The following is a 27386-nucleotide window of genomic DNA, read 5'->3' as shown; positions in this document are numbered from 1 at the left end:
TACAATATTACCAACATAAAATTCAATACCTGTTATCTTGGTTCCTTCTTTGGTCTCAGCAGGAACACCAACACCGTACTCGTTCTGGCCGGTCACTCTGAAGTAATACACTGCTCCTTCTGGCAAGTCGCTCACCCTGTACGTCAGTCTGTTACAGGTGTCAGTCAATCTAGTCCAGCCTTTCTTGCTGGCCTCACGGAAATCAACAAGGTAGTTCTTGACAGGTGCTCCTCCCTCATTTTCAGGAGTGTCCCATGTTACAGAAGCAGAGGTCTTAGTTACGTCCTTGACTTCTACACTGGCAGGGGGTCCAGGAGAGTCCAGTACTCTGACATTGAGTGTCAAGGAGGAGGTTCCAGCTAAGCTAGACAAGGTGACTATGTATTTGCCAGAGTCGTTGCGAGTTGCCTGCTCTAAGGTGATGGAGGTGAAGGTGTCTGTGGTGTCGATGGCAGCACGGACTCTGAGGTCAACATCAGGTTTAGTCCATGTAACATTTGGGATGGGTTTGCCTCTGAAGGGCACTGTCATAGTGAATGAACTACCATCCTTCACAATAAGAGTCTTCCTCATGTCATTACTGATGTCAAAAACGGGCTCCTCCTCTCTTTCTTTGGCAACCTGTTTGTCTGACTCTTGACTGGGCTCACTGACCCCAATCTTGTTAATGGACTTGACAACATAGACATATTCAGCCCCAGGTGTCAATCCCACCACAGTAAACTCTGTGTTCTTGGTGTTCTGGACTCCAACAAACCATTCATCATCTAAAGTCTTCCTGTATTCGACTCTGTAGCCAGTCACAGGGGCTCCACCATCAAATAGCGGCTTATTCCATGACAGGGTGGCAGTGGTCTTTGTAGAGTCAATGATCTTAGGCCGAGCAGGAGGTGAAGGCAGGAACTGTGGGTCTTCGGCCTTGGTGAGTGGGCAAGGCGTGCTAGCAGCACTGAGGCCAGCAGCATTCTCTGCATACACTATGTACTCGTACTCACAGCCAGCACGAAGATGTGAGGCTTTGACTCTGAGGTCATAAACAGGTTTCTTGTTCACACGGCACCAGCGAAGACCAGTCTTCTCTCGCTTTTCAATGACATAGCCATAGATACTGCTGCCTCCATCAGAATTGGGTCTTTCCCAACAGATGGTCATTGCCTCACTAGTAACAGCAGTGACCTGGACATTTGTGGGAGCTGAAGGAACAGTGAATGGATCCAAGGCCTTAACTGGCTCACTCTCCAGGGCTTCACCATCCCCATATTTGTTGATTCCCCTAACTCTGAAGACATACTCATTTCCTCTTAGCAACTTGGTCACTTTACAGGTAGTTGCTTTCATGTCTCCATAGACAAGAGTCCAGGCCAGGCGACTTGTCTCACGTTTCTCCACAATATAGTGCATGATGTCAGCACCACCGTTCTCCTGAGGCGGTCCCCATGTTATCGTGCATTTCTCTGCTGTGAGTCCGGACACTGCCAATGGTCCTGAAGATGGTCCAGGTCTATCCAAAACTTTACAGTTGATAGCAACAGACCTGGTTCCTGCCACATTGTGCAGGGACAGGACATACTGGCCAGAGTCCTTCCTGATAGCGTCTCTGACAATCAGGGTGGTTGCGAAATTTGTGGAAGTAATTTCACACCTGAATTTGGCCGCAATCTCTTTTCCATCCTTAGACCATGAGACAACAGGGAGTGGACGGCCTGTGATTTCAGCATCAATTCTGATGATTTCTCCAGCTTTAATGACAACCAGCTGTCTGAGCTTCTCTTCCAGGATGATAGTGGGAGGGTCTACATCATCCTTTACTGTAACAGGTCCGCTACTCTCTGAAGGAACACTAAGCTGATCTGCAGAATTCTTAGCAATAACATGGAAGTCATATTGGACATCTTCTGTGAGGCCTGTTACGTCAAAGTAGGTCTCCTGCAGATTATTGAAGTTGCATTTCAGCCAGCGACCATTGGGAAGTTCTTTACGCTCAATAATGTAGCCGGTAATCTTCGATCCAAATTCGTACTCTGGCCGCTCCCAGAAGAGAGAAACTGAGCTCCTGGTAATGTTGGTGACTTTAAGGTTATGTGGAGGATCACATGGATCTCTGGCTGCCACAGCATCACTGGCCTTAGAGCATGTACCAATGCCAGCGATATTCTCAGCATACACTCTAAACTGATACAGAAGACCTTCTTCAATGCCTGTCATCTTAAACTGGTTCTCAGCAAGCAGTCCTCTGTTGACCTTTGTCCATAGAATGCTACTTTGGTCTTTGCATTCAATGTGATAACCAATAACAGGGCTTCCACCATCGCTGGCAGGTCTGCCCCATGTCACAAGCATGACACTCTTGGTGGCATTGGCAACAAGGAGGTTGGTTGGCGGACCAGGAGGCTCGAAGGGATACTGAGCAACAACAGGAGCGGAGTCAATAGCATGACTCTTGCCATAACGGTTCTCAGCTGCGATACGGAACTGGTACTCTATTCCCTGATTGAGCCGAACCACCTTAATTGATGTCCTGGCTACAGTGGCTGAGACAATCTGCCATGTGGTTGTTGTAGTGTCTCTCTTCTCCACTACATAGTTGTTAATCTGGCATCCACCGTCATAGGATGGAGGATCCCAAGACAGACAGATGAAGTCAGCACTCACCTCGTCCATCTTAATGTTGCTTGGTGGACCAGGTTTTTCCAGGATTATAACAGAGATATCAGCTGTCTTGGTACCAATAGAGTTAGTCAAAGTAATCTCATACTTTCCTACATCGTCTTTGGTTGCATCCTTGATGAAAATCTTGGAAGAGGTCTTAGAGGTAAGAACATTGACCCTAGTTGTCTGCTTAAGCACCTTGCCGTCCTTCTTCCAGGACACCTCTGGCTGAGGTCTTCCTTTGAAGGGAACGTCAATCTTCAGGTCATCTCCTGCTCTAGCACTGTATGTGTTGAACACCAGGTTGATTGTGGGCTCTACCGTGATGTCCTTTACCACCACAGGGGCAGCCAGAGGTTTGGCATCACTCTTGCCCTTATCATTTACAGCAGTCACCCTGAAGGAGTATTCCTCTCCAGTTGTAAGTCCATCAATAGTAGCTTCCAGTGCTTTGACTTCACTGCACACAGTCCATTTGTCATCTCCCTTGGGCTGCATCTCCACAATATACATTGTGATCTTGCTGCCTCCATCATGATCTGGTTTCTCCCATGAAAGTTTAACAGTGTGGCGAGTAACGTCTTCCAAGATAATCTTACCAGGAGGCAAAGGAGCCTCAGACACCTTGACTACATCTGTGGAAGCAGGCAGACCTACTCCAAGTTCATTAACAGCTAATATACGGAAATAGTATCGGCCTCCCTCCTGTAGGTCAGAAATGATGTAGGAGTTCCTCACACAGTTGTTGGAAACACTGGTGAAAGCCATTCTCTTCTGTTCTCTCTTCTCCACAATATAATGTGAAATCTTAGCTCCACCATCAATAAGAGGAGGCTCCCAGGAGAGAGAGACAGAATTTCTCTTTACGTCCTTGACCTCCAGGTTAGTAGGTGCGCTGGGGGAGTCCAGAACTCGAACATTGATGAAGGCTGATTTCGAGCCACTGAGGTTCTCAAGTGTGAGTAGATATTTTCCAGTGTCAAATCTGTCAACATTATCAATCACCAGCATTGTGTAAGAGCTTGTGACTTCAATCAGGGCACGTTCATTCAGGGTACCATCAGCCTTTGACCATCTGACCTCAGGCTCAGGCTTTCCTCTGATTGGCACAAACAGACGGAGGCTAGCGGTGGCACGAACATTGACCATCTTCCTTAGGTCAGCATCTAGTTCAATTTCAGGAGCTTCCAGCTTCTCTGCAGCAACCACAGAGCCGGGTAGGTCAACATGATCCCCTACTCCCTCACAGTTAACAGCACACACTCGGAAGTTGTACTCTGCATTCTCCTTTAACTTCTTTACAGTATAGTGAGTAGCTTGTACACCAGCTTGTGGTGTGGAACTGACCCATTCATCATCTGTTGCCTCCTTCATTTCAACAACGTATCCAGTGATCTGTGCTCCACCATCATAGATAGGCCTAGACCAGGTCAGCGAGACTGTGGTGCTTGAATGGTCTGTAACTTTGGGGTTATTGGGAGGTCCTGGTGGATAAGTGGCATCACAGGCCTTCATATACTCTGAAGGTGCACTAGGTTTTCCAACACCAGCAGCATTTTCTGCTGAGACCCTGAATTCATAGGAATGACCCTCTGTGAGGCCAGCACATCTGAATCTCAGGTCACTCAGTCTCTTCTTGTTGCATTTAGTCCATCTGATGCCTTCCTTATCACGTTTTTCAAGGACATATCCTTCAATTTCAGCTCCCCCGTTATCCTCTGGCCTCTCCCAGGTAACGACTATAGAATCCCGAGTGATAGCGCTGGCCTCTGGGGTGGTGGGGGCACTGGAAGTGGTGAAGGGGTTACGGGCGATAACAGGCTCAGATTCCAAAGACTCACCAACACCGTATTTATTCACAGCAGTGACTCTGAAGATGTACTCATTGCCAGGCAACAGTTTTGTGATTTTGTAGCTTATGGCCTGAATCTTGGGCTCAACCATGGTCCATGACAAACGACTGGTCTCTCTTTTCTCAATCATGTAGTGAGAGATGCTGGCTCCGCCATCATGTGAAGGATGGTTCCAGTGAAGATAACATTTCTCAGCTGTGACTCCTTTGACTTCTAGTGGGCCATCTGGAGGACCAGGTCTATCCAGAATTTTAACATTAACTGGAATCATCTTAATTCCTCCCACATTGACAAGTTTGAGGACAAAATGGCCGCCATCAACTCTAATGCACTCCTTGACTGTCAGGATGGTACGTGTCAGCGTGGTCTTTACCTCCATTCGTTGAGTGGCTTTGTCAATCTCTTTTCCATCCTTTAACCAAACGACCTCAGGCAGAGGCTTTCCTGTGTAGTCAGCATCAATGGTGAATGTCTCAGCAGCATGAACAACGGTCAGATCTTTAAATTTAGGATCCATGGTGGCTCCTGGAGCCTCAATTTCATCTTTAGCAGTAATTTCTCCTGTGGTCTGAGAGGGACGGCTGAAAATGCCAGCAGAATTCCTGGCAATGACTCTGAACTCATAAACACAATCCTCAGTCAGGCCAGTGAGTGTGAACTGGGTGTCAAGGATGTTGGTGAAGCTGGCCTTCATCCAGCGGGTATCAGGGTGCTTCCTCCTCTCAATCACATAGCCAGTGATAGCACTGCCTCCATCATACTGAGGCCTGGTCCACTGGAGTGTCACATGGTTTCTAGTTATATCAATAGCATCTGGAGTGCCTGGTGGGTCACATGGGTCCCGGGCAACTGTGCTCTCAGAGACTTTGCTAGCTGGGCTGATTCCGGCAATGTTCTCAGCATAGACTCTGAATTCGTACTCAATACCTTCTTCCAGCTCTGTAGTTTTGAAACGTTTGTCTGGGATTAGAAGCTTGTTGAGTTTAGTCCACAAGAGGCTGTTCTTCTCCTTTCTTTCAAGGTGATAGCCCAAGATGGGACTGCCTCCATCGTTTGTGGGAGGCTTCCACTCAACCACCATGTTATCCTTGGTTGCAGCAGAAACACCTGGGGTTCCTGGGGTGGCAGGCTCACTGAATGGATACTGAGCGATGACGGCAGGAGTGAAAATGGCAGAACTCTTTCCATATCTATTCTCAGCAGACACTCTGAATTGATACTCAACTCCAGTCTTTAAGTTGGTGACTTTGATAGTTGTTCTGGCAATAGTAGCAGACACAATTTGCCATGCTGTTGTAGTTGTGTCTCTCTTCTCCACAATGTAGTTGTTGATTTGACAGCCTCCAGTATACGCCGGTGGCTCCCAGGAGAGAGCGACATAATTAGAGCTCACCTCCTCAATCTTCACAGGGCCTGTGGGTGGGCCAGGCTTATCAAGAATAATAACAGTAATCTCCTCTGTAGTCGATCCAGCACTGCTGGTGGCTGTGATAGTGTATTTGCCAGAGTCTTCCCTATTTGCATCCTTAATGCACAGCTTGGTAGATGATGGTGTGCCAGACACATTTAATCTGGTTGTCTCCTTCAGAGCTTGTCCGTCCTTTTTCCACTCAACCTTGGGAACAGGTCGTCCTATTACTGGAATCTCGATCTTCAGATCCTCACCCTGCTGTAAACTGTAAGTGTTCGATGTCATCTTGAATCCGGGCTCGAATGTTACATCCTTAGCAGTGACTGGTGCAGCAAGAGGCCTGGGGTCACTCTTGCCCTTCTCATTGAATGCTGTCACTCTCAACAGGTACTCGTGTCCTGCACTAAGGCCTGTGACAGTGCCCTCACAAGCTTTTGTTGTAGCGGCCACCACCCATTCCTCTGAGCCCACAGGCTGCATTTCAATATAGAAGCCCATTATCCTGCTGCCTCCATCGTGTTCTGGCTTCTCCCAAGAGAGTGAGGCAGAAGTTTTGGTCACTTCAGTCAAAGTGACCTTACCTACAGGGAGAGGAGGCTCAGATGTTTTAGCTGCATCCTCTGTCTCAGCTGGCTGTCCCATGCCAAACTCGTTCTCAGCTAAGACTCTGAAATAGTAGATGGTTCCTTCAATGAGGCCGGTGATACGGTAGCTGGTCTTTGTACACTTGTTGTCCACAGTAGAATAAACGATCCTGGTGGACTCTCGCTTTTCAACCAGGTAATTTTTTATTCTTGAACCACCATCAATAAGAGGAGGCTCCCATGTCAGAGTAATACTTTCTCTTTTGATGTCTTTTACAGTTAAATTCAGAGGGGCCCCTGGAGTGTCCAGGACCTTCACAGATACAAAGGCTGATTTGGTGCCAGCAGTATTTTCCATGTTGAGGATGTATTTTCCAGCATCAAATCTGTCACAGATGTCAATGGAGAGCTGAGTGTAATCTTCCCCAGTCTCTATCTGAACTTTACTAGGCAGTATACCATCCTCCTTAGCCCAGCTGATCTCAGGAGTAGGACGGCCCTTAAATGGAATGCAAATTCTCATTGAGCCACCTGCCCTGACAACTATTCCCTTCCTGAGTTCTGAATCCAGAATCATCTCTGGAGGATCAATCTTATCCAAAGGTTTTATAACTCCCTGGATCTCAGTGGGCTCACCAACACCCAGCTTATTGATGGCACAGATGCGCACCTTGTATTCCTGGTGCTCTACCAACTTAGTGATAGTAAACTTGGTAGCTTTAACTCCCGATGGTGGGGTGCATATGGTCCACTCCTCCTCTTCGGCTTTGGTAATTTCCACAGCATATCCTTGAATCTCACATCCACCATCATAGATGGGCCTATGCCAGGCCAGGCTGACGGAGTCTTTAGTTATTTCAAGCACATTAGCATTGGATGGACACCCTGGTTCAAAGGTGGGGTCACAGGCTTTGAGGTAGGGTGTGGGTGGGCTTGACTGACCCATTCCAGCTGCATTCTCAGCAGTTACTTTGAATTCATATTCATGTTCCTCAGTTAATCCTGTTACTCTGAAACGCAAGTCTGTCACCCGGCGTTTGTTGCACTTGGTCCATCTCACTCCAGCTCTGTCTCTCTTCTCAATGATATAACCAACAATCTCACTGCCTCCGGTGGTCTCGGGGCGGTTCCAGCAGACAGTCATGGAGTCCCTTATAATGTTAGTGATCTCAAGTTCCTGCGGTGCACCAGGAGGAACAAATGGATTTCTCATGATAACTGGTGTTGACTCAAGAGACTCACCCATGCCATATTTGTTGACAGCCATGACTCTGAAGATGTATTCATTGCCCTTCAACAGTTTCGTAACCTTGAACATGGTAGCTCCACAGTCACTGGAGACCACAGTCCAGGCCAGGCGGCTGGTTTCTCTCTTTTGAATGACGTAGTGAGATATGCTCGCTCCTCCATCGTGCCTGGGTGGCAGCCATGACAGTGAGCACTTCTCCTCAGTGACATTGCTGACAGTAAGAGGTCCTTCTGAGGGGCCTGGTCTGTCCAGTACCTTAACACTGAATGGGACAGTCTTCGTTCCAGCCACATTAGTCAGAACCAGAGTGTACTGGCCACCATCCACTCTGATGGCATCTTTCACAACAAGCAAAGCCTTAAAATCTGTGTTTTTGATTTCGGCCCTGGCTGAGTTTTCCACTTCGACATTCCCCTTGAACCACTGGGCTGTAGGGATGGGCTTCCCTCCCACAGTGGCCTCCAGATTGAAAGTCTCCCCAGCACTGATAACAAGGGACTGGTTGTATATCGGGTCCGTCTCACATTTTGGTGGGTCAACTTCATCCTTGGCTGTGACGGATCCTGTGCACTCAGATGGCTTGCTTACAGCACCAGCTGCATTCCTTGCGATTACTCTGAAGTCATATTTACTCTCCTCTGTCAGGCCTGTAACTGTGAATTCATAATCAAGGACGTTTGCAAAGCTAGCCTTCATCCACTTTCCTTCAGGAAGGTCACGTTTCTCCACTACATAGCCTGTAACTAAGCTTCCCCCATTATACACTGGAGCGGTCCACCTAAGCTTCACAGAGTGCCTGGTCACGATCACAGCCTCAGGACAGCCAGGAGGATCACATGGGTCACGGGCTACGTAAACCTCAGAGACTTTGCTGCATTTTCCAATTCCAACAATATTCTCTGCATAGACTCTGTACTCATACTCAATACCTTCCTCAAGTGGAGTAGACTTATATCTGCAGTCTTGGATCAGCATTTTGTTAATCTTGGTCCAGAGGATACTGTTCTTCTCTTTCCTCTCCAGATGATAGCCCAAAATGGCACTTCCTCCATCAGATGGTGGCGTGTGCCACTCAACTACCATAAAGTCCTTGGTGTATGAAGACACAAATGGTGTTCCTGCAGGGCCGGGCTCTTGGAATGGATACTGTGCCAAAACAGGCTCTGAATCAATCGCATAGCTCTTTCCATACCTATTCTCAGCATAGATTCTGAACTGATATTCAGCACCTGTCTTCAGATTGCTTAATTTTAGTGTGGTTCTGGCAACAGTGGCAGATACTACCACCCAGTTGGTTGTAGTTGTGTCTCTCTTCTCCACCACATAGTTTGAGATTGGGCATCCACCTGTGTATGTAGGAGGTTCCCAGCTAAGAGTGATACTCTCAGCACTTAAGTCCTCCAACTTGACAGGTCCTGTTGGTGGGCCTGGTTTGTCCAAAGTGATCACCTCAATAGTGGCATCTTTGGAACCCAGGGGACTGGAGACATTGATGCTATACATGCCCCCATCCTCTTTGGTGGCATCCTTTATGCTGAGGGTGGTGTGATGTGCTGAGTCTGTAACATTGACTCTTGTGGTCTGCTTAAGAGCAGAACCATCCTTGGTCCAGGTAATCGTTGGCTTTGGATGACCAGCAACTGGGACCTCTATCTTGAGGTCATACCCTACCTGGACACTGTAGGTGCTCACCCTGGGTCTAACAGCAGGCTCAATCACAAGGTCCTTTGCAACAACCGATTGGCCTAGTTGTCTGGGGTCGCTTTTCCCCTTGTCATTTACAGCTAGAACTCGGAAATTATACTCCTCTCCCTTGCGTAGGTTTGTCACTACAGTCTCCAGCGCTTTCACACTAGTACACACTGACCAAGCGCCACTGTCCTTAGGTGCGAGTTCAACTTCATAGTGACTGATTCTACTGCCACCATCATGTTCTGGTTTCTCCCAGGCGAGGGTCACCGTGCTGTGTGTCACATCAACAACACTGACTTTGCCAGGTGGCTGAGGCTTCTCAGATATTTTAATTGGTTCTACTGTTTTGGCTGGGAGACCATAACCATATTCGTTCTCAGCCCGTACTCTGAAGAAGAAGATTCCACCCTCAGGAAGAGGCTCCACTTTCCATGACATCCTATTGCAGGTAGTGATGGGTGAGTAAACTTTCCTGGTGCTCTCACGTTTCTCAACAATATAATTTTTTATCTTTGAGCCACCATCCAGAAGTGGAGGCTCCCATGTAAGAGTGACAGAATTTTTTGTTATCTCCTTCACTGTGAAGTTATTTGGTGGACTAGGTGAGTCCAGGATCCTGACACTAATGAAGACTGACTTCACTCCACTGGCATTCTCTGCAGTCAGGGTGTACTTGCCACTGTCAAATCTGTCAACATTCTCAATGACAAGAGAAGCGTAGTTGCCTGTGTTGTCAATCAGGGCGGTCTCTCTGATCTCCCCCTCAGCTTTACCCCATTTCACCTCAGGAGCTGGACGACCTCTCACAGGAACAAACAGTCTGAGAGTGCTTGCCGCCCTAATGTTGATCATCTTTCTCATATCAGAATCCAGGTCAAGATCGGGAGCCTCAAGCTTCTCTTCGAGGAGAATTTTTCCAGGAACATCAGCATGCTCACCAACACCAACTTTGTTAATGGCACACACTCGGAACTGGTACTCATGCTTCTCAAGAAGCTTTTTCACTGTAAATGTAGTATCTGCGATTCCATTGGGAGGAGTGCACATACACCACTCATCAGATGCCCCATTGCAGGCCTCCACAATATAAGCTTGAATCTCACATCCACCATCATAGATTGGTTTGCCCCATGACAAGGAAACAGTGGACCTCGATGTGTCAACCACCTTAGGGTTGTTGGGTGGACCAGGTTCGAAGATAGGATCCAATGCTTTATAGTACAGTGTTGGTGTACTAGGTGTGCCAACACCAGCGGCATTCTCAGTGGCAATTCTGAATTCATAGCTGTGGTTTTCTAGGAGTCCTGTGACTCTGAAGCGCAGCTCACTTACTGTGCGCTTGTTGCACCTAGTCCATCTCACACCATCCTTGTCCCGTTTCTCAACAATGTATCCCTGGATAGGACTGCCACCATCATGAGCTGGTCTCTCCCAAGTCACCACCATGGAGTCTTTAGTGATTGTTGGGACTTCTACCTCTGTTGGTGGGTCGGAGGTGACAAATGGATTTCTGGCAATCATGGCATCAGATTCCAGAGGCTCACCGACTCCATATTTGTTGACAGGAATCACTCTGAAAATGTACTCATTTCCACGAAGAAGCTTTGTGATCTTTAAGTTCAGTGTCTGAACTTTAGGCTCAACAACAGTCCAAACCAGTCTGCTGGTTTCCCTCCTTTCAACAATGTAATATGAAACAACGCTGCCGCCGTCTGACAAAGGAGGTTTCCAGGAAATGGAGCATTTCTCATTGGTTACACCATAGATGGAGACAGGGCCCTCAGGAGGACCTGGTCTGTCCAGGACCTTGACATTAATGTTAACAGATTTCTCTCCTCCAACATTCTTTACCAGCAAAGTGTACTGACCTCCATCAACACGGATGGCTTCTTTAACAACTATACAAGCTGTAAAGTCTGTGTTCTTGATCTCCAGACGGGCAGCGTCAGTAATCTCCTTACCCTCCTTTAGCCAGTGTATTGTGGGAACAGGTTTACCACTGACAGTGACCTCAAGTCTGAATGTCTCCCCAGCATTTACCACCACAGTCTGGGAGTACTTAGCATCTAAGTCATACTGGGGTGGATCCACCTCATCCTTGGCTGTGATTTCTCCAGTTGAATCAGAGGGCAGACTGAGAACACCTGCTGCATTCCTGGCAATGACACGGAACTCATAAATCTGATCTTCAGTAAGTCCTGTGACAACAAATTCAGTCTGAATGATGTTGGTGAAACTGGCCTTCATCCAGCGACCATCTGCCTCCTTCTTCTCAACCAGATAACCTGTGATCTTAATGCCACCGTCATAATCAGGCTTGGTCCATCTGAGTGTCACTTGGTGTCTTGTCACAATAACAGCCTCTGGTTTTCCTGGTCTTTCACAAGGATCTCTTGCCACTTGCATTTCACTCAGTTTGCTAGCTTTGCTGTGGCCAACAATGTTCTCTGCATAGACTCTGAACTCATATTCAATACCTTCTTCAAGGCCAACAACCTTGAATCTAGTCTCTGGGATTATTTGTTTGTTCTGTTTCACCCACAGTATACTGTTTCTCTCTTTGAGCTCTAGGTGATAGCCCAGAATCTTGCTCCCGCCATCATTGCTGGGTATATCCCATACAACAACCATGGTTTCCTTGGTCGCTGATTGGACCACAACAGAACGAGGTGTGCTAGGAACTTCAAATGGATACTGAGCAACAATAGTTTCAGACAGAAGGGCCGATGACTTGCCATATCTATTTTCTGCAGCAATTCTAAACTGGTACTGTAATCCAGTCTTCAGACGGGCAGCCTTGATAGTGGTTCTGGCCACTGTAGCTGACACAATTTGCCAGTTAGTGGTAGATGTGTCCCTCTTCTCAACAATGTAGTTATTAATGGCACAACCACCATCATATTCTGGTGGATTCCAGTTCAATACCAGACTGTCAGCAGTGACCTCATCCAACTTAATTGGGCCAGTGGGAGGACCAGGCTTATCCAGGACAAGAACACTGATGTCTGTGGATGCCTCACCAGCTGTGTTGATTAGTTTGATAGTGTATGTTCCCACATCATCTCTGCAAGCCTCCTTAATGACCAGGAGAAGGTTTGTGTCCGTGGTTTCAGCATTAACTCTTGTTGTCTCCTTGAGAACAACTCCATCTTTGAGCCAGGTTGCAGTGGCCTTAGGACAGGCAGCATATGGTACATCTATCTTCAGGTCATCACCTGCTAGCACACTGAATGTGCCAAAAAGCTGTTTGAAGGTTGGTGAAATGACAAGATCTTTTGCCACCACAGGCATGCTGAGAGGACGTGGGTCACTAACTCCCTTTTCATTGGATGATGAAATACGGAACATGTACTCCTCTCCCTGTGTAAGACCACTTACAAGGGCTGCATTGGTCTTCACTACCATAACCTGGGTCCACTTCTCAGTGCCTTTGCCTTGCATCTCAACAATATAGCCAGTGATTCTACTGCCACCATCATGGTCCGGCTTTTCCCATGTCAGTGTGACACTGGTGCCTGTAACTTCACGAAGGGACACTTTACCTGGTGGTAGAGGCTTCTCTGACACTTTAATTGGTTCAACGGTCTCCACTGGGAGGCCAATGCCAAATTCGTTCTCAGCCAGGATTCTAAAGAAATACATCTTCCCTTCATGCAGGTCTCCAATTTTCCAACTTGACTTATGGCAGCTTGCACAGACAGTGGAGTAGGCCTTTCTGGTTGACTCGCGCTTCTCTACAATGTAGTTGCGGACTCTGGAGCCCCCATCAATGAGAGGTGCATCCCAAACAAGGAAAACTGAATCTCGAGTGACCTCCTTGACGAAGAGATTCTGAGGTGCTCCAGGAGTATCTAGCACCCTGACATTAACATAGGCTGTCTTGCTTCCTGAGGCATTCTCTACAGTCAGAATGTATTTGCCTCCATCAAACCTGTCAACAGTTTCTACCTGAAGAGTCGTGAATGATGGGGTGATTTCAATGTTAGCTTTGTCTAGGGATTCTCCGTGCTCTCTTGACCATTTTATTTCAGGAGCTGGTCTGCCCTTTATAGGGACAAAGAGTCTAAGCGTGCCGCAGGCTCGAATGCTGACCACCTTACGTAGCTCTGCTCCAAGTTCAATTTCTGGAGGAAGCAGTCTGTCTTCTGCCTTGGGGGTTCCAGGAACAGCAGCAGGTTCTCCGACTCCTTCACAATTAGTGGCACAGATGTTGATTTTATACTCTTGGTTTTCCTTCAAGTTGGTGATGGTGAATGAAGTGGCTGTCCATCCCCTTTTAGGAGTGTGAATTGTCCACTCATCCTCATCAGGAGGGCAGGTCTCCACAATGTAACCAGTGATTTCAGAACCACCATCGTAGACAGGTTTGTTCCAGGCAAGGGTGATGGAAGACTTGGTTGTGTCCAGTACTCTGGAGTTCCCTGGAGGTCCAGGCTGGAAGATGGTGTCGATGGCTTTGTACAATGGACTGCAAGGACTGGGCTGGCTCAGACCAGCATTGTTCTCTGCAAAAACTCTAAATTCATACTCATGTCCTGGTGTGAGGCCAGAAACCTTGAATCGCAAGTCAGTGACAGTCCTCTTGTTACACTTCACCCAGCGCAGGCCAGTCTTATCCCTTCTCTCAATTACATAAGTGTTAATTCTGCTGCCTCCATCATGTTCAGGGCGCTCCCAGCAGACCACCATTGAGTCTTTGGTAATGATGGTGACTTCAGGCTGCTGTGGTGCATCACTGGCTACATAAGGATTGGCACAGATTACAGCTTCAGACTCCAGGTGTTCACCCACACCGTACTTATTAACAGCCATGACTCTGAAGATGTACTCATTCCCCTTCAGAAGTTTGGTGACCTTGAATCTATTTGCTTGAAGGTCTGTAGCCACATTTGTCCATGCCAACCTACTGGTCTCACGCCTCTGAATGATAAAGTACTCGATCTTTGCACCACCATCGTGTCTTGGATGCAGCCAGTTAAGGACACATTTTTCAGCAGTGACATCAGTCACAGTGAGGGAGTCTGGTGGTCCAGGTCTGTCGAGCACCTTGACATTATATGTGAACTTGGCAAATCCACCTGGATTGCTGGCAGTCAGAGTGAAAGCCCCACCATCTCTCCTCAGGGATTCTTTGTTTATTAGAGCTGTGTGGAAGTCAGATGTCTTTATCTCATGCTTGCCTGTATCCTCAAGCTCCTTTCCTTCCTTGGTCCATACCAGAGATGGGAGTGGCCTACCAATCACACTGGCTTCCAGCTTGAATACCTCTCCTGCCATGACAACAACAGTGCTGCTATATGATGCGTCAACATCAAGCCTGGGCTCTTCAATGTCATCTCTGCATGTGATTTCCTCTGATGGCTGGGATGGAGCACTGACAGAACCAGCTGAGTTTCTAGCAAACACACGGAATTCATAAGTTGCATCTTCAATCAGACCGCTGACTGTGTAGATGGTTTCTTGGATGTTGTTGAAGTTGGCTTTGAGCCAACGTCCATTGGGCATCTCTCTCCTCTCCACTGTGTATCCTGTGATGGAAAATCCACCATCTCCCTCTGGTTTGGTCCATGACACTGTTACCTCATGTCTGGTGATATTCAGTGCCACAGGCCTGCCTGGTTGGTCAACTGGGTCCAAAGCATACATGGGCTCAGAGGATTTGCTCGGTTTGCTGAGACCGGCCATGTTTTCAGCAGTAACACGATGTTCATATGCGATACCATCAACAAGGCCTGTTGATTTGAAGATATTTCCAACAACAAGAGCTTTGCTGATCCTCATCCACAGAATGCTGTTTCTCTCTTTTCTGTCCACATAATATCCCATAATAGCACTGCCTCCATCAGAAGATGGCTCATTCCAACTCAAAGTCATTGCATCCTTGTTGAAAGATGTGACCACAGGAATACCTGGCTGGCCTGGAACATCAAACGGATAGGCAGCCACCACTTGTTCAGAGACAATGCATGGTCCGATGCCATATCTGTTCTGGGCTTTGACACGGAACTGATATTGGGTTCCAGTGTTGAGTCTAGCTGCCTTGAATGTGGTACGAATCACTGTAGCTGCCAACTCCATCCATGAAGTACCGGTAGTGTCCCGCATCTCAACAATATAGTTGCCAATAGGAACTCCTCCATCGCTCTCTGGTGCCTCCCAGGACATAAGAACGTAATCACAAGAGATCTCATCCAGCTTAATGGGACCAGTGGGAGGACCTGGAATGTCGTGGACTAGGACTGTGATTGTCTCTGTCACTGTTCCCAGCATGTTCTTTCCAACCATAGAATACTGACCGCCATCAGTCCTCTTGATCTCATTGATGTTGAGGATAGTTGATGTTGATGTTGTTTCAGTGTTGATTCTTTGTGTCTCCTTGAGAACTACACCTTCTTTCTTCCAGGAAACAACAGGCTTGGGTTTACCGAGCACTGGAATCTCTATCTTGACACGGTCCCTTGCCTTGGCAATCACCGTCTTCTGGTAGACTCCCCGCAGGTCGAAGGAGGGAGCGGAGGTCTGCTCTTTGATAAGCGCAGGCCTGCTCTCACGGGGGTCGCTCCTACCTGATGCATTGACGGCCATGATGCGGAAGATATACTCCGCCCCTTCAATCAGATCCGTGACAGTGTAGTCGAGAGCTTTGATGGTGGCCACATGGACCCACTGGTCAGTGTCCTTCTTCTGGGCCTCAATGACATATCCAGTGATCAAGCTGCCACCGTCATGCAGGGGCTTGATCCATGCTAGACTGGCACTGTCAGCGGTTACATCTGTGACGTACAAGTTCTCTGGTGCAGAGGGGGCTTGAGACACCCTGATTGGCTCGGCGGTTTCTGCAGGCTGACCCACACCCAGGTCATTCTCAGCAGATATACGGAAGTAGTAGTAAGCTCCCTCTTCAAGGGCTGTAAATTTAAAGGAACACTTCTGCCATGTGGTGCTAAGCACTGTGTATGCCTTCTTGGTGGCCTCTCTCTTTTCAATAATATAGTTATGAATCTTGGAGCCACCATCAATAATGGGAATTTCCCACTGGAGATGGATGCTGTTTTTAGTGATTTCTCTCTCTTTGAGGTTGACTGGTGGTCCTGGTGTGTCAAGAACTTTCACATTAACAAAGCCTGTCTTCTTTCCAGCAACATTCTCCAGACATAGGTGGTACTTTCCAGCGTCATATCTGGTACAGTCAGGAATAACCAGTAGGGTGTAGGACTCTGTGGTGTCAATGTGTGCACGTGTTTTCAGGTTGGTGTCATCTTTGCTCCAAGTTACTTCAGGAACGGGACGGCCCCTGATGGGAACAAACAAACGGATGGAAGCACGACACCTGACCACTAGGGTTCTCCTGAGATCAGCATCCAGCTCAAAGTCTGGCAGTGACTCCTGGTCCACAAGTTCGGTCACTTTCTCAACCTCTGCAGGCTCGCCAACTCCCTCAGAGTTAACAGCGCTGACTCTAAAGTGGTATTTACCACCTTTTTGAAGTTTACCAATAACAGTTTCAGTAGCTTTCAATGGGAACTGTGTCTCTGTCTCCCAATCATCCAGGCCCTCCTTTTTGTACTCAACGATGTATCCATCTACTTCCAGACCACCGTCGTAGTGGGGTCGGCCCCAGGCAAAGGTAACTGTCGTTTTTGTGGTGTCTGTAATTCTGGCACTGGACGGTGGGCCAGGTGGATCTAATAAACAAACCAGCAAACAAAAAACAAGAGCATAGAAAAGTCATTTGGGGCCTTAAATTTCTTTTTTTTAAATAGAATTCAAAATTAAGCACAAAGTCCAGTTTCACTTACACACGATGTCCTTGGTCGTCACAGGGCACGATGGCTCACTTGGCTCCCCAAATCCAGCCTTGTTCTCAGCAGTGACTCTGAACTCGTATTCTACTCCCTCGCTCAGGCCTTGCACCTTAAAGCGCAGGTCAGGGACCGTCCGCTTACAGGCTCTCACCCATCTCATTCCTCTCCTCTCTTTCCTCTCCACACAATATCCTCTGATCTCACTTCCACCATCCTGTGCTGGTCTCTTCCATGAAATGGTGACAGCAGTCCGAGTCACGTTGTCAATCTCTGGGGTTGAGGGTGGACCTGGTGGGCCTGGGCAGAGACAAAATACAAGGATATGTTGTTCAGTCGAATGATAAATTAACAAATTAAAGTATTTTCATTAGGCTGTGGTTATATGGTAATTTGCTATTTTATTTTTTACATTTGTATTTATTTTAAGATAGTATACACACTGTTATTATATATAAAGGATATAAACTTACGGAAACTGTCAACCATTTTGACTGGATCAGAGTTGATCGAGTCGCCAGTGCCATACTGGTTTATACCAGACACTCTGAAGATGTACTCATTGCCCTTAATAAGTTTGTGGGCCACACATCTGCAGTCCATGACATTTTCAGCAAGCTTGGTCCACTGCAGGCGGCTGGTCTCTCTCTTCTCCACAATGTAGGACTTGATAGAGCAGCCTCCATCCTCCTCTGGAGGAAGCCATGTCAGAGTGCACTTCTCAGCTGAAATATTACTGGCTTCAATGGGGCCTGGAGGTCCAGGCACATCCAGGACCTTCACCTTTACATGTTCCTCCTTAATGCCGAAGGGGTTGCTGGCGGTGATGGTGTATTCTCCTGTGTTCTTCCGGCTTGCATACTTAATGGATAGACTAGAGGAAGTGGGGGTGCTGGCAATGGTGACGATGTCAGAGGTCTTGAACTCACGGCCTCCCTTGGACCAGACAGAAGTGGGTGGAGGTTTGCCGACAATACTGGAGGCTGAGATCACAATGGTATCTCCAGCTCTGACTGATACTCCATCCTTCATGTCAGGATCAATAGTAATTGTTGGAGGTTCTGCAGAGAAAAGGTAAGAAAATTGCATTTAAATTGTCAACAGACACAAGTGTTAACTACCAAACTACATGAATCAGTTTTCAGCTTACCATACTCATCCTTGCAGGTCAGAAGATCAGTAGACTCTGAAGGAACACTGATTGCACCAGCACCGTTCCTGGCCCTGACCCTGAATTCATACTGAGATCCCTCAGACAGGTCGCTGACGGTGAAGGCACAGCCCTGGATGTTGACATGATTGGCCTTCGCCCAGGCTTTGCCCCCAGATTCCAGCTTCTCCACCATGTAGCCAGTCAGCTTGTAGCCACCGTCATATTTGGGAGCAGTCCAGATCAAAGTGACCGTGGTCCTGGTGACGTTAATCACTTCAGGCTTGCCAGGAGGATCTAACAGAACATGAAGTAAATAAGGTTAAAGTATTCAAAACACTAGACACTATAAAAACAGGATTTACATTTTTCTTTTCGAGTATTTATTGTTAAAAGACAGGAAAAAGAGTAAACTCACCAATAGGATCCAGGGCGACCACAGCCTCAGTGGCCCTGCTTGTCTTCCCCAGGCCGGCCGCGTTCATGGCCATCACTCTGAACTCGTACTCGAGCCCCTCGATCAACCCAGTGACTCTGCACTCCTTCACTCGGAGAGGAGTCTTTGTGGCCCGTTTCCACATCAGACTGTTCCTGTCCTTAAACTCCACATGATATCCTATTGAGAACACATAATTTCGTTAGCCATGATGATTGCTATTTGTCATTATTAAACTGCAAAATTATATCCATCAGTCTTTTACCAGTGATTGGGGAGCCACCGGTGTCCTTGGGGTCAGCCCATGTCAAGATGGCTGACTCATGGCGGATGTTCATGATTTCTGGGGGAGCGGGTGCATCGGGCACGTCTGAAAGAGCAAGGTGGGGTGGGGGGGAAGGGTTAGGAAAAAGATAAGAAATAAATCAAACCCAGTGTTTGATCACACTTCAGTTTGTCTCAGCATTGTTTCTAGACCAGACATGTGATTGCTTCTTGACATGATGCAACATTTATTTAATTATCATTAGTAAAGAGTGAGATACTCACCGAATGGATGCTGTGCAATTACTGGGTCCGACCTCAGATACTGTCCAACCCCATACTTGTTCTCAGCGGAAACTCTAAAGAAGTACTCTACTCCATCATGGAGCCTGATCACCCTCATGGTGGTCTTCTGGAGGGCTGAAGCCACGGTGGCCCACTTATTGTCTGTCGTCCTTCTCTTCTCCACAATGTAATTCGATACTTCTGCACCGCCATCATCTGTGGGTGGTTCCCACTCCAGAGTGATACCATCAGCAGTGATCTCGTCAAACTTAATTGGTCCGCTGCAAATGCCAGGCTTGCCGACCACCTTCAGCTGGAACTTGCACTCCTTGGAGCCAGCGTTGTTCCTGACATTGATGGTGTAGGTGTCAGCATCTCCTCTGTGGCAGTCTCTGATCAGCAGAGTGGTGACGCCCTGAGATGCCTCCACGCACATCCGGCCAGTGTCTCCGAGTCCCGTATCACCCTTCTTCCAGGTGGCAGTGGGGTAGGGCACTCCTGTTACAGGGATGTTAATACGCGTGGTGCTGCCCTCCTTCACCACACAGCAGCCGTCGAGGAGACTGCTCAGGTTGCATTCAGGTAGCACTAAAATCCACAGAAATATGATTTTCAGAATATAGTTGGATTTCATTTTATGTTTCAGCCAAACAACAGACTGTAACTAACAATATGTGGCATGATAGCTTCTGTCGTGGGGATTTCTTACCAAACTGGTCCTTGGCAACAACGGTGAGCTCGGTGGGCGGTCCCTCCCCGGACTCATTGAGTGCTTTGACTTTAAACAAGTACTCCTTTCCCGTGGTCAGCTCGCTTATAGTGTGTGAGCTGGTCTTGCTCTTCATGATCTCCTTCCACTTCTCCTCGCCTTCGCTCTGTTCTACAATGTAAGCGGTGATGTAGCTTCCACCATCGCTGAGAGGCTTCTTCCAGCCCAGGGTGATGGAGTCCTTGGTGGTCTTCTGAGCTGTGAGGTCTGTCACCGGACCAGGTTGTTCTGAAGAGGAAGGAGAGCTGGGTTAAGATGGAACATGGGGGTTGTGACAAAAACAAAATGTGTTGATGAAGATGAAGCTGGACAGTGAAAGTAACTACATTCTTGTTTATTTGTATCTAGAAGACGTGTTTTTGCTCTACTGTAGTTTACAGCAATCTACTGCACCGTGTCAAAATATATACTCAATAAACGTATGACTTGTGGCCACCTGAAGCTCGCACGCTGCCAGCGGTCTCACAGCCCTCTCCAATGCCATATGAGTTTTCTGCCAGCACTCTGAAGCAGTAGGCCTGTCCGCCCTCCAGGTTTGGAATTCTGAATGAGATCTTGTGACACTCTGCGTTCACACAGGTCCAGGCCTTCCTCTCTGCCAGACGCTTCTCTACAATGTAGCTCTTCACCGGGCTACCGCCATCAATCACTGGGACCTCCCAGGTGATAAAGGCATGGTTTCTGGAGGTCTCCTTCACGATCAGGTTCACAGGAGGTCCGGGAGAGTCTGTGGAGCAGGAGGAACATGTTTAGACAAATATAACCATTGTTTCAACAACAGTATTTGAAAGTGCTTTACATTATTACAGTGACTTTAGCTGCAATGAATGATATTAAAGCAATAAAACTTGTTAAAAGTGTTAAAAAGATTTGCTTTCTTTGCACGTGTATCAAGACAAACCCATGGTCCCTGTAATGTTTACTCCCTGTCACTTTCCTGGTTACGTTTCTTATGTCTTCAATTCTTACCCCGGACTTTGACCACGATGGTGTAGCTCTTGGAGCCGCTGCTGTTCTCCAGTGTCAGGACGTATTTGCCGGCATCGTATCTGTTAACGTCCTCGATCACCAGGAAGGTGTCCCACTCTGTTGTCTTGATCAACAGGCCCTGCCTGTCCTTCAGGTTGGCGTCAACTTTAGTCCAGGTAGCCTTAGGAGCAGGACGCCCTCTAAGTGGGACGTAGAGCCTCATGGTGACACCAGCTCGAAGAACCAACACCTTTCTCAGATCAGCATCCAGCTCTGCTTCAGGAGCAACTAGAGAAAGCAGAAAATAAGTTATTAATTATATTGTAACTGATACACCATGTGTTTGTTCAGGCAATTGTTCATTAAGTGTAAATGTCAGTTGATAACGTGGCGGCATTAGCTTGTACCTGGCTTGCCAGCTTGTGTGCTCAAGTGTTACAAGTTAGACAAATTTGCTAAATGTTGTTTTCTTACAATGAATAAACAAAATCTTTTACTGATAATTGTGAGGAGTAGGTTTTCCTCTTTGTGGGGGGCTGTAGAGGGATGTGTTAGGCATCCATGTTAGCTCTGTGACCAGCAAATGAGTCTCAAAATAAAGTGGTATAATAAACAGTTGCTGAACTTACTGAGGATGTCCTTGGGGGTGTGGTTCCCAGGGACCTCGCTGGGCTCACTGTAGCCGATCTTGTTGACAGCGGTGACTCTGAACTGGTACTCTGTGGTGTCCATCAGGCCTGTCACCACGAATTTAGTGGCCTGGAGCTTTTTCGGGACATTGCACTTGGTCCAGTCCTCAGCCTCCGCTCGCTTGCACTCCACCAGATAGCCAATGATCTCACAGCCACCATCGTATGCGGGTTTGGTCCAGCTGAGGCTGATGGAGCTCTTGGTGGAGTCCACCACCTTGGGGAAGGCAGGTGGACCGGGAGGATCTGTAGAATTATAATCCCGTATTTGTTAATAATTTATAGAAATATAAAAGCATACATAATTTCATAATTTAAAAACAGTTGTTATCTGTTTAATCACTCTAAAATGTTTCATAAGGCCGATACTCACAGACAGGATCGACAGCAAGTGCAGCATTGGAAGCGTCACTGGGTTTGCCCAGACCGGCCTTGTTGATGGCGATGACTCTGAACTCGTACTCAGAGCCTTCCGTCAGCTGAGCTGCCTTGATGGTCCTGTCGATGACAGGCTTGCGGTTGACCTTAGCCCAGGTCAGTTCTGTAGCCTCACGCTTCTCCATCATGTAGCCCAGGATGGGAGCCTTGCCGTCGTTAGCTGGAGCCTTCCAGCTGACGGTCATGGAGTTTTGGGTAATGTTGGTGATGACTGGTGGCTCGCAGGGACCAGGAACATCTGAAGGAAAAATTCCCATTAGTGTTTGAATTCAGAATATTTTACGATGTGTTTGCTAATCATTTCAATAAATGTTTTCATTTAGTCCATATTGGTGCACATTATAGGAAGTGCAGCACAAAAGGCTTCCGCTTTAATGGTGTGAACATACCGTATGGATTCTTGACCATGACACCGTCAGTCATGATGGGATCTCCCACACCGTACTGGTTCTCAGCACTGACTCTGAACTGGTACTCATGTCCTTCGATGAGTTTCTCTACTGAGCAGTCGGTGATGTGTCCGTGGATATTGGAGGTGACCTGTGCCCAATTGGCCCTGCTGGTCTCACGTTTCTCAATGATGTAGTTAGTGATTTCAGAGCCACCATCTGCAACTGGGGGCTCCCATCGAATCTTGACACGGTCAGAAAATACTTTGGTAGCTTTCACAGAGGCTGGAGGTCCTGGTTTGTCTGCAGGGGAAACAGGGGCAGGTAAACCTCTCAGCTAATCTTGTTTAGACAAAGTCTACAAAGAAGTGACATTAAAAAAAACTTACCAAGCACCTTGACCTTTACGGTGGCATACTTGGAGCCGTTGATGTTCTGTGCGGTGATGGTGTAGTCTCCAGACTCCTTCCTAGTCACAGCGTAGAGCTCCAGCAGGTGAACGTGTTTCTTCTCGATCATCTTCATTCCCTCAGTGATGACCAGTGGAATTCCATCTCTCTTCCAGCTCACCTTGGGCAGTGGTTTGCCGAATACCTCAGCATCCAGGGAGATGTTCTCTCCTGCCTTCACCACAATCAAGTTCTTCATGTTGACACCTAGTTCCACACGAGGAGGAACTGCCCAGGAGGAGAAGAAAAAATGATCATCAAAACTTGTCAATAATCAGATTTGCCAGACATACTTGTCCTTGTGCTGTGTGGAGTTGTACCGTTCTCTGCAATGACCGGGATGGGGTCAGACAGCTCTGATGGCAGGCTGATGTTGATGGCCGTCTTGGCAATGACTCTAAACTGGTATTGTTGACCCTCCTCCAGGCCGGTCACCACGTATTTCTCCGTCTGGATGTTGATGCAGTTTGCGTTGCAGCGAATCCACTTCTCCCCGGGAAGTTTTGTGTATTCCATGTAGTAGCCAGTCAGCTTGCTGCCGCCGTCATGCCTAGGTCTGGTCCAAACCAATGACACACTGCTCTTGGTCACATCCATGGCCTCAGGTTTACCTGGTGGGTCTGGTTTGAAGAAACAAAGGTTTGTAGAATCAGTTATTCTGTCTGATATTGAGTGTTGAGTGTGAACATGCAGCAACGTGGCTTCAAGTGGACCATTCAAATAGAAAGTCTGTACTTAATTCCAGTTGTTAGGATTGTAACTTCAGAATATTACTTTCCCCAGACAGTCAATAGTTTTTTTTCCCATAATGATCCCTAAAAGTTGGAATATGTAAAGTTCCTCGGTCTTTATCTGAGCATTCTTTCATTAAACAAATGACAAGAAAATGATGTTGTCATGGGAAGGAGGTTCCGTACCAACTGCACTCCTGGTGGTGATGAAGTCCGTCTGTTTGCAAGGTTTGCCCTGTGCAGCCAGGTTAAGTGCTGACACCCTGAACGTGTACTCCAGTCCCCCGATCAGGTTGGCGCAGGTGTACTGGGTGGCTTTGACCACAGATTCGTTGGCCTTTGCCCACAGAAGGCTGTTCCTCTCCTTCTTTTCAATGCAGTATCCAGTGATGGGGCTGCCGCCATCGCTGCTGGGAGGCTCCCATGACAGGATGACAGATTCCTTGTTGACCTTGTTGACCTGCAGGTTTCGGGGCTCACTGGGAGGATCTATAAAGGAAAAACACAGTTTAGTATGATCTCTGTAAAAGTGTTTATCAGCGATGGAGCCACTAAAGCAAAATTTAGACTCACCAAATGGATGTTTGGCGATCATCTTCTCAGAATAAATGGGCTCGGAGATGCCGAACCTGTTCTCAGCACGGACTCGGAAGCCGTACTCTTTGCCAGTTGTCAGTTTTTGTATTCTGAAGCTAGTTTTAGTGCAGGATGTGGACACAGGGATCCAGTCACCCTCGCTGACGTCACACTTCTCTACAATGTAGTTGGTGATGTGGCTGCCGCCGTTCTCTTGTGGCGAATTCCACAGCAGTGTGCAGGCGTCAATGTCCTTTTCGGTGATCTCCAGAGGAGCTTCAGGAGGTCCGGGAATGTCTGCAGACACACACACGACGAGTCATTAATGATGACATTAATCAATCTATTATTCATTATTCAGAAGTATGATCCGTATCTTTTCAGTTTGAAACTAAAGTGCCTGTATTTCAAACTGACCCATTACGATGACTTTGAGGATGTGGTTGATCCTGGCTGTGCTGTTCTCCACTGACAGGCTGTAGTAGCCGCTGTCGTTTCTTGTAACGTTTTTGATGATTAGCGTGCAGGTTGTCAGCGTCTTGACAATCGACAGTCGGTCAGAGGTCAGCACGGCCTCGCTGCCCTGCATCCACTTGCAGACGGGAGCAGGTTTACCTGCCACAATAGCCTCAATCACCATCTTGGATCCAGCTCTGACGGTCACAGTATCGGGCAAGATTACCTTAGGAGCCACTGGAGGAGGGAGAACAAACCACATATTAGGGATAATGAGATGATTTGAACTCATTCATTTATATTTCTGTGATTATAAGAGTTTAGGTCTGTCGACTCACTGAGCTGCTCCTTGATCTCAAACATTCCCTCTGCCTCTCTCGCCAGACTGACTCCCACTGAGTTTCTGGCTGCCACTCTGAACTTGTACTTCTTTCCTTCCTTGAGACCAACCACCACGATGGTCAGGTCTTTGACCACAGAATAAGGTGTCCACTTGTCTTCTGGTGCGCCCTCTTCGTGGTAGTCCACCACATAACCGTTTAATTTGGCTCCACCATCTCTGAGTGGCTTCAGCCAACCAAGTGTGGCGCTGTTCTTAGTGATCTCCAACACGTCCATCTTCTTCGGAGGGTCAGGTTCACCTGGATGCAACACAGCAGATGTTGAGAAGAAAGGACAAAGGAAAAGCTAAAGAGGAAAAAGAACAAACGTCTGTGGTGATACTCACTAATGGGATCGACTGCCAGGTAGGACTTGGGTGAGTCCTGAGGAACACCAATGCCATACTTGTTGCAGGCTGTGACTCTGAAGTAGTACTCGACTCCAGGTGTCATGTTGGTCACCTTGAAGCTCGTCTTCTTCAGGACCTCAGTGCACTTGTTCCATGTCTTCCTGTCCACCTCGCGTTTCTCCACAATGTAGTTGATAATGGTACTGCCACCGTCATTGTCTGGTGGCAACCAGGCCAGTTGAGCTGATGTCTTGGTGACCTCAGTTGCCTCAAAGCCGCCAACGGGACCAGGGGTGTCTGCACAGGAAACATTTAAGAGTAATTTTGAATGTAAACGAAATGTTCAGTGTAGTGTTTAATTTGGTTCAAATTAATCCAAATTTTTCAGTTTTCTTACCAAGCACTTTGACACGGACAAAGACAGCTTTCTCTCCCACTGAGTTGGACAGAGTCAGTGAGTATCTCCCAGAATCCTCTCTGGTGCTTTCAGGAATTACCAGGAAGGACATGGTGTCCACCTGGTCCACGTGGCCTCGGCGGATCACATTGTCCACACCGATACGCTTCCAGGTAACCTTGGGGGCAGGTCGTCCTCTGATTACAGCAAACAGCCTGATTGGACATCCAGCTCGAACTGACAGACCCTTTCTCAGACTGGCATCCAGCTCGATCTCTGGAGCCTCTGTGGCCATGAAAAGAATTCATATTAAAATCATTCACTTCAACTTCCAAAGGGAAAATTACTTTTGCAGCCAGGCAAAAAAACTAAAACTCACAGGAAACACAAGCAGAAAACCGAGCGCTTGTAAAACCATCAATAAAACCTAAGATAAGACGTCAGGAGTGAACAGGAAATGTCTAATCAATTAATTCATCAAAGTATTATTAACATTAACTATGTTGTAAAGGCACAGTTTGCTTAAGTAACCATGTTTCCCCTCAGTTGCAAGTCGGTTTGCAATAAAAGCATCTGCCAAAGGAAATATAATATGAGAGTTCATTCATACCCAGGACCTCCTTGGGGAAGACGGCCTCTTTCAGGTACACGTGGCGTCCCCAGCCCACCTGGTTTTTGGCCGACACCTTGAACTCATACTCTTGTTTTTCATCCAGCTGAATAATGGTGAACTCTGTGAGTACCAATGGGCCATTGGTGTCAATTTTCGACCAGCCCTCTGTGGGCTTTTCAGGGTCTGCCTCGCTCTTCAGCCTCAAGTCCAAGCTGTAGCCAATTATTGGGGCACCACCATCGTACACAGGTTTGGACCAGGACAGTGAGATAGAGGTCTTAGTGCTGTCAGCCACCTTCAGCCCTGCAGGGGGGCCGGGGGGCTCTGCACAGATAGAGGAAAAAAGGGTCGATCAAATTGATGAAGCATAAGATGGCAGGAGAAATATGTAGTTCACTGAAAGCATCATGTAAATCACGTGTTCTGGCTTGAGTACAACTCTGAAGACAAAACTTTAAAACAAAACAGTAAAACTGAGCTGGGACTGTGGCTATAAACTCACCAATGGGATCTTTGGCTGCGACGGGTCTGCAAGGTTTGCTGGGCTCGCCAAGACCAACCTCATTCTCAGCCTTCACTCTGAACTGGTACTCGTGGTTAGGAATCAGGTTGGTGACCTTCATGCGCCTCTCGGAGATTGGGCTTTTGGTGCACGGCACCCAGCGGACCGCCCTTTTCTCTTTCCTCTCCAGGATGTAACCAGTGATTGACTTTCCTCCGTCGTTCTCAGGAGGAGCCCACACCACTGTCATCTCCTCTTTACTCACCTGCATTACAGAAATATAGGCAGTTCGATAAACCTGTT

At 47.5% G+C, this 27386-nt stretch overlaps 1 protein-coding gene across 1 annotated transcript in view; it reads right to left on the bottom strand.

Moving 5' to 3' along the window:
- The window catches only part of LOC133021930 (titin-like), a 179775-nt gene that overhangs the window by 26298 nt on the left and 126091 nt on the right, over positions 1-27386 (bottom strand). The window contains exons 156-178 of the mRNA XM_061088939.1: positions 27084-27348; positions 26579-26905; positions 25969-26253; positions 25569-25868; positions 25180-25482; positions 24803-25078; positions 24383-24682; positions 23996-24298; positions 23399-23698; positions 23019-23306; positions 22630-22932; positions 22176-22478; positions 21743-22048; positions 21114-21401; positions 20581-20871; positions 20085-20372; positions 19376-19963; positions 19092-19196; positions 18809-19006; positions 18391-18687; positions 17714-18301; positions 17238-17540; positions 30-17123 (exon numbers count right to left, since the gene is read on the bottom strand). Coding sequence (XP_060944922.1) covers positions 30-17123; positions 17238-17540; positions 17714-18301; positions 18391-18687; positions 18809-19006; positions 19092-19196; positions 19376-19963; positions 20085-20372; positions 20581-20871; positions 21114-21401; positions 21743-22048; positions 22176-22478; positions 22630-22932; positions 23019-23306; positions 23399-23698; positions 23996-24298; positions 24383-24682; positions 24803-25078; positions 25180-25482; positions 25569-25868; positions 25969-26253; positions 26579-26905; positions 27084-27348 — 23899 coding nt within the window. The remainder of the gene's footprint in view (positions 1-29; positions 17124-17237; positions 17541-17713; positions 18302-18390; positions 18688-18808; positions 19007-19091; positions 19197-19375; positions 19964-20084; positions 20373-20580; positions 20872-21113; positions 21402-21742; positions 22049-22175; positions 22479-22629; positions 22933-23018; positions 23307-23398; positions 23699-23995; positions 24299-24382; positions 24683-24802; positions 25079-25179; positions 25483-25568; positions 25869-25968; positions 26254-26578; positions 26906-27083; positions 27349-27386) is intronic.

Source organism: Limanda limanda, chromosome 16 (genome assembly GCF_963576545.1).
Source record: "Limanda limanda chromosome 16, fLimLim1.1, whole genome shotgun sequence".
Taxonomy (NCBI): domain Eukaryota; kingdom Metazoa; phylum Chordata; class Actinopteri; order Pleuronectiformes; family Pleuronectidae; genus Limanda; species Limanda limanda.
The sequence above is the reverse complement of the archived record's forward strand: the minus strand, read 5'-3'. Positions and strand labels throughout refer to the sequence as shown.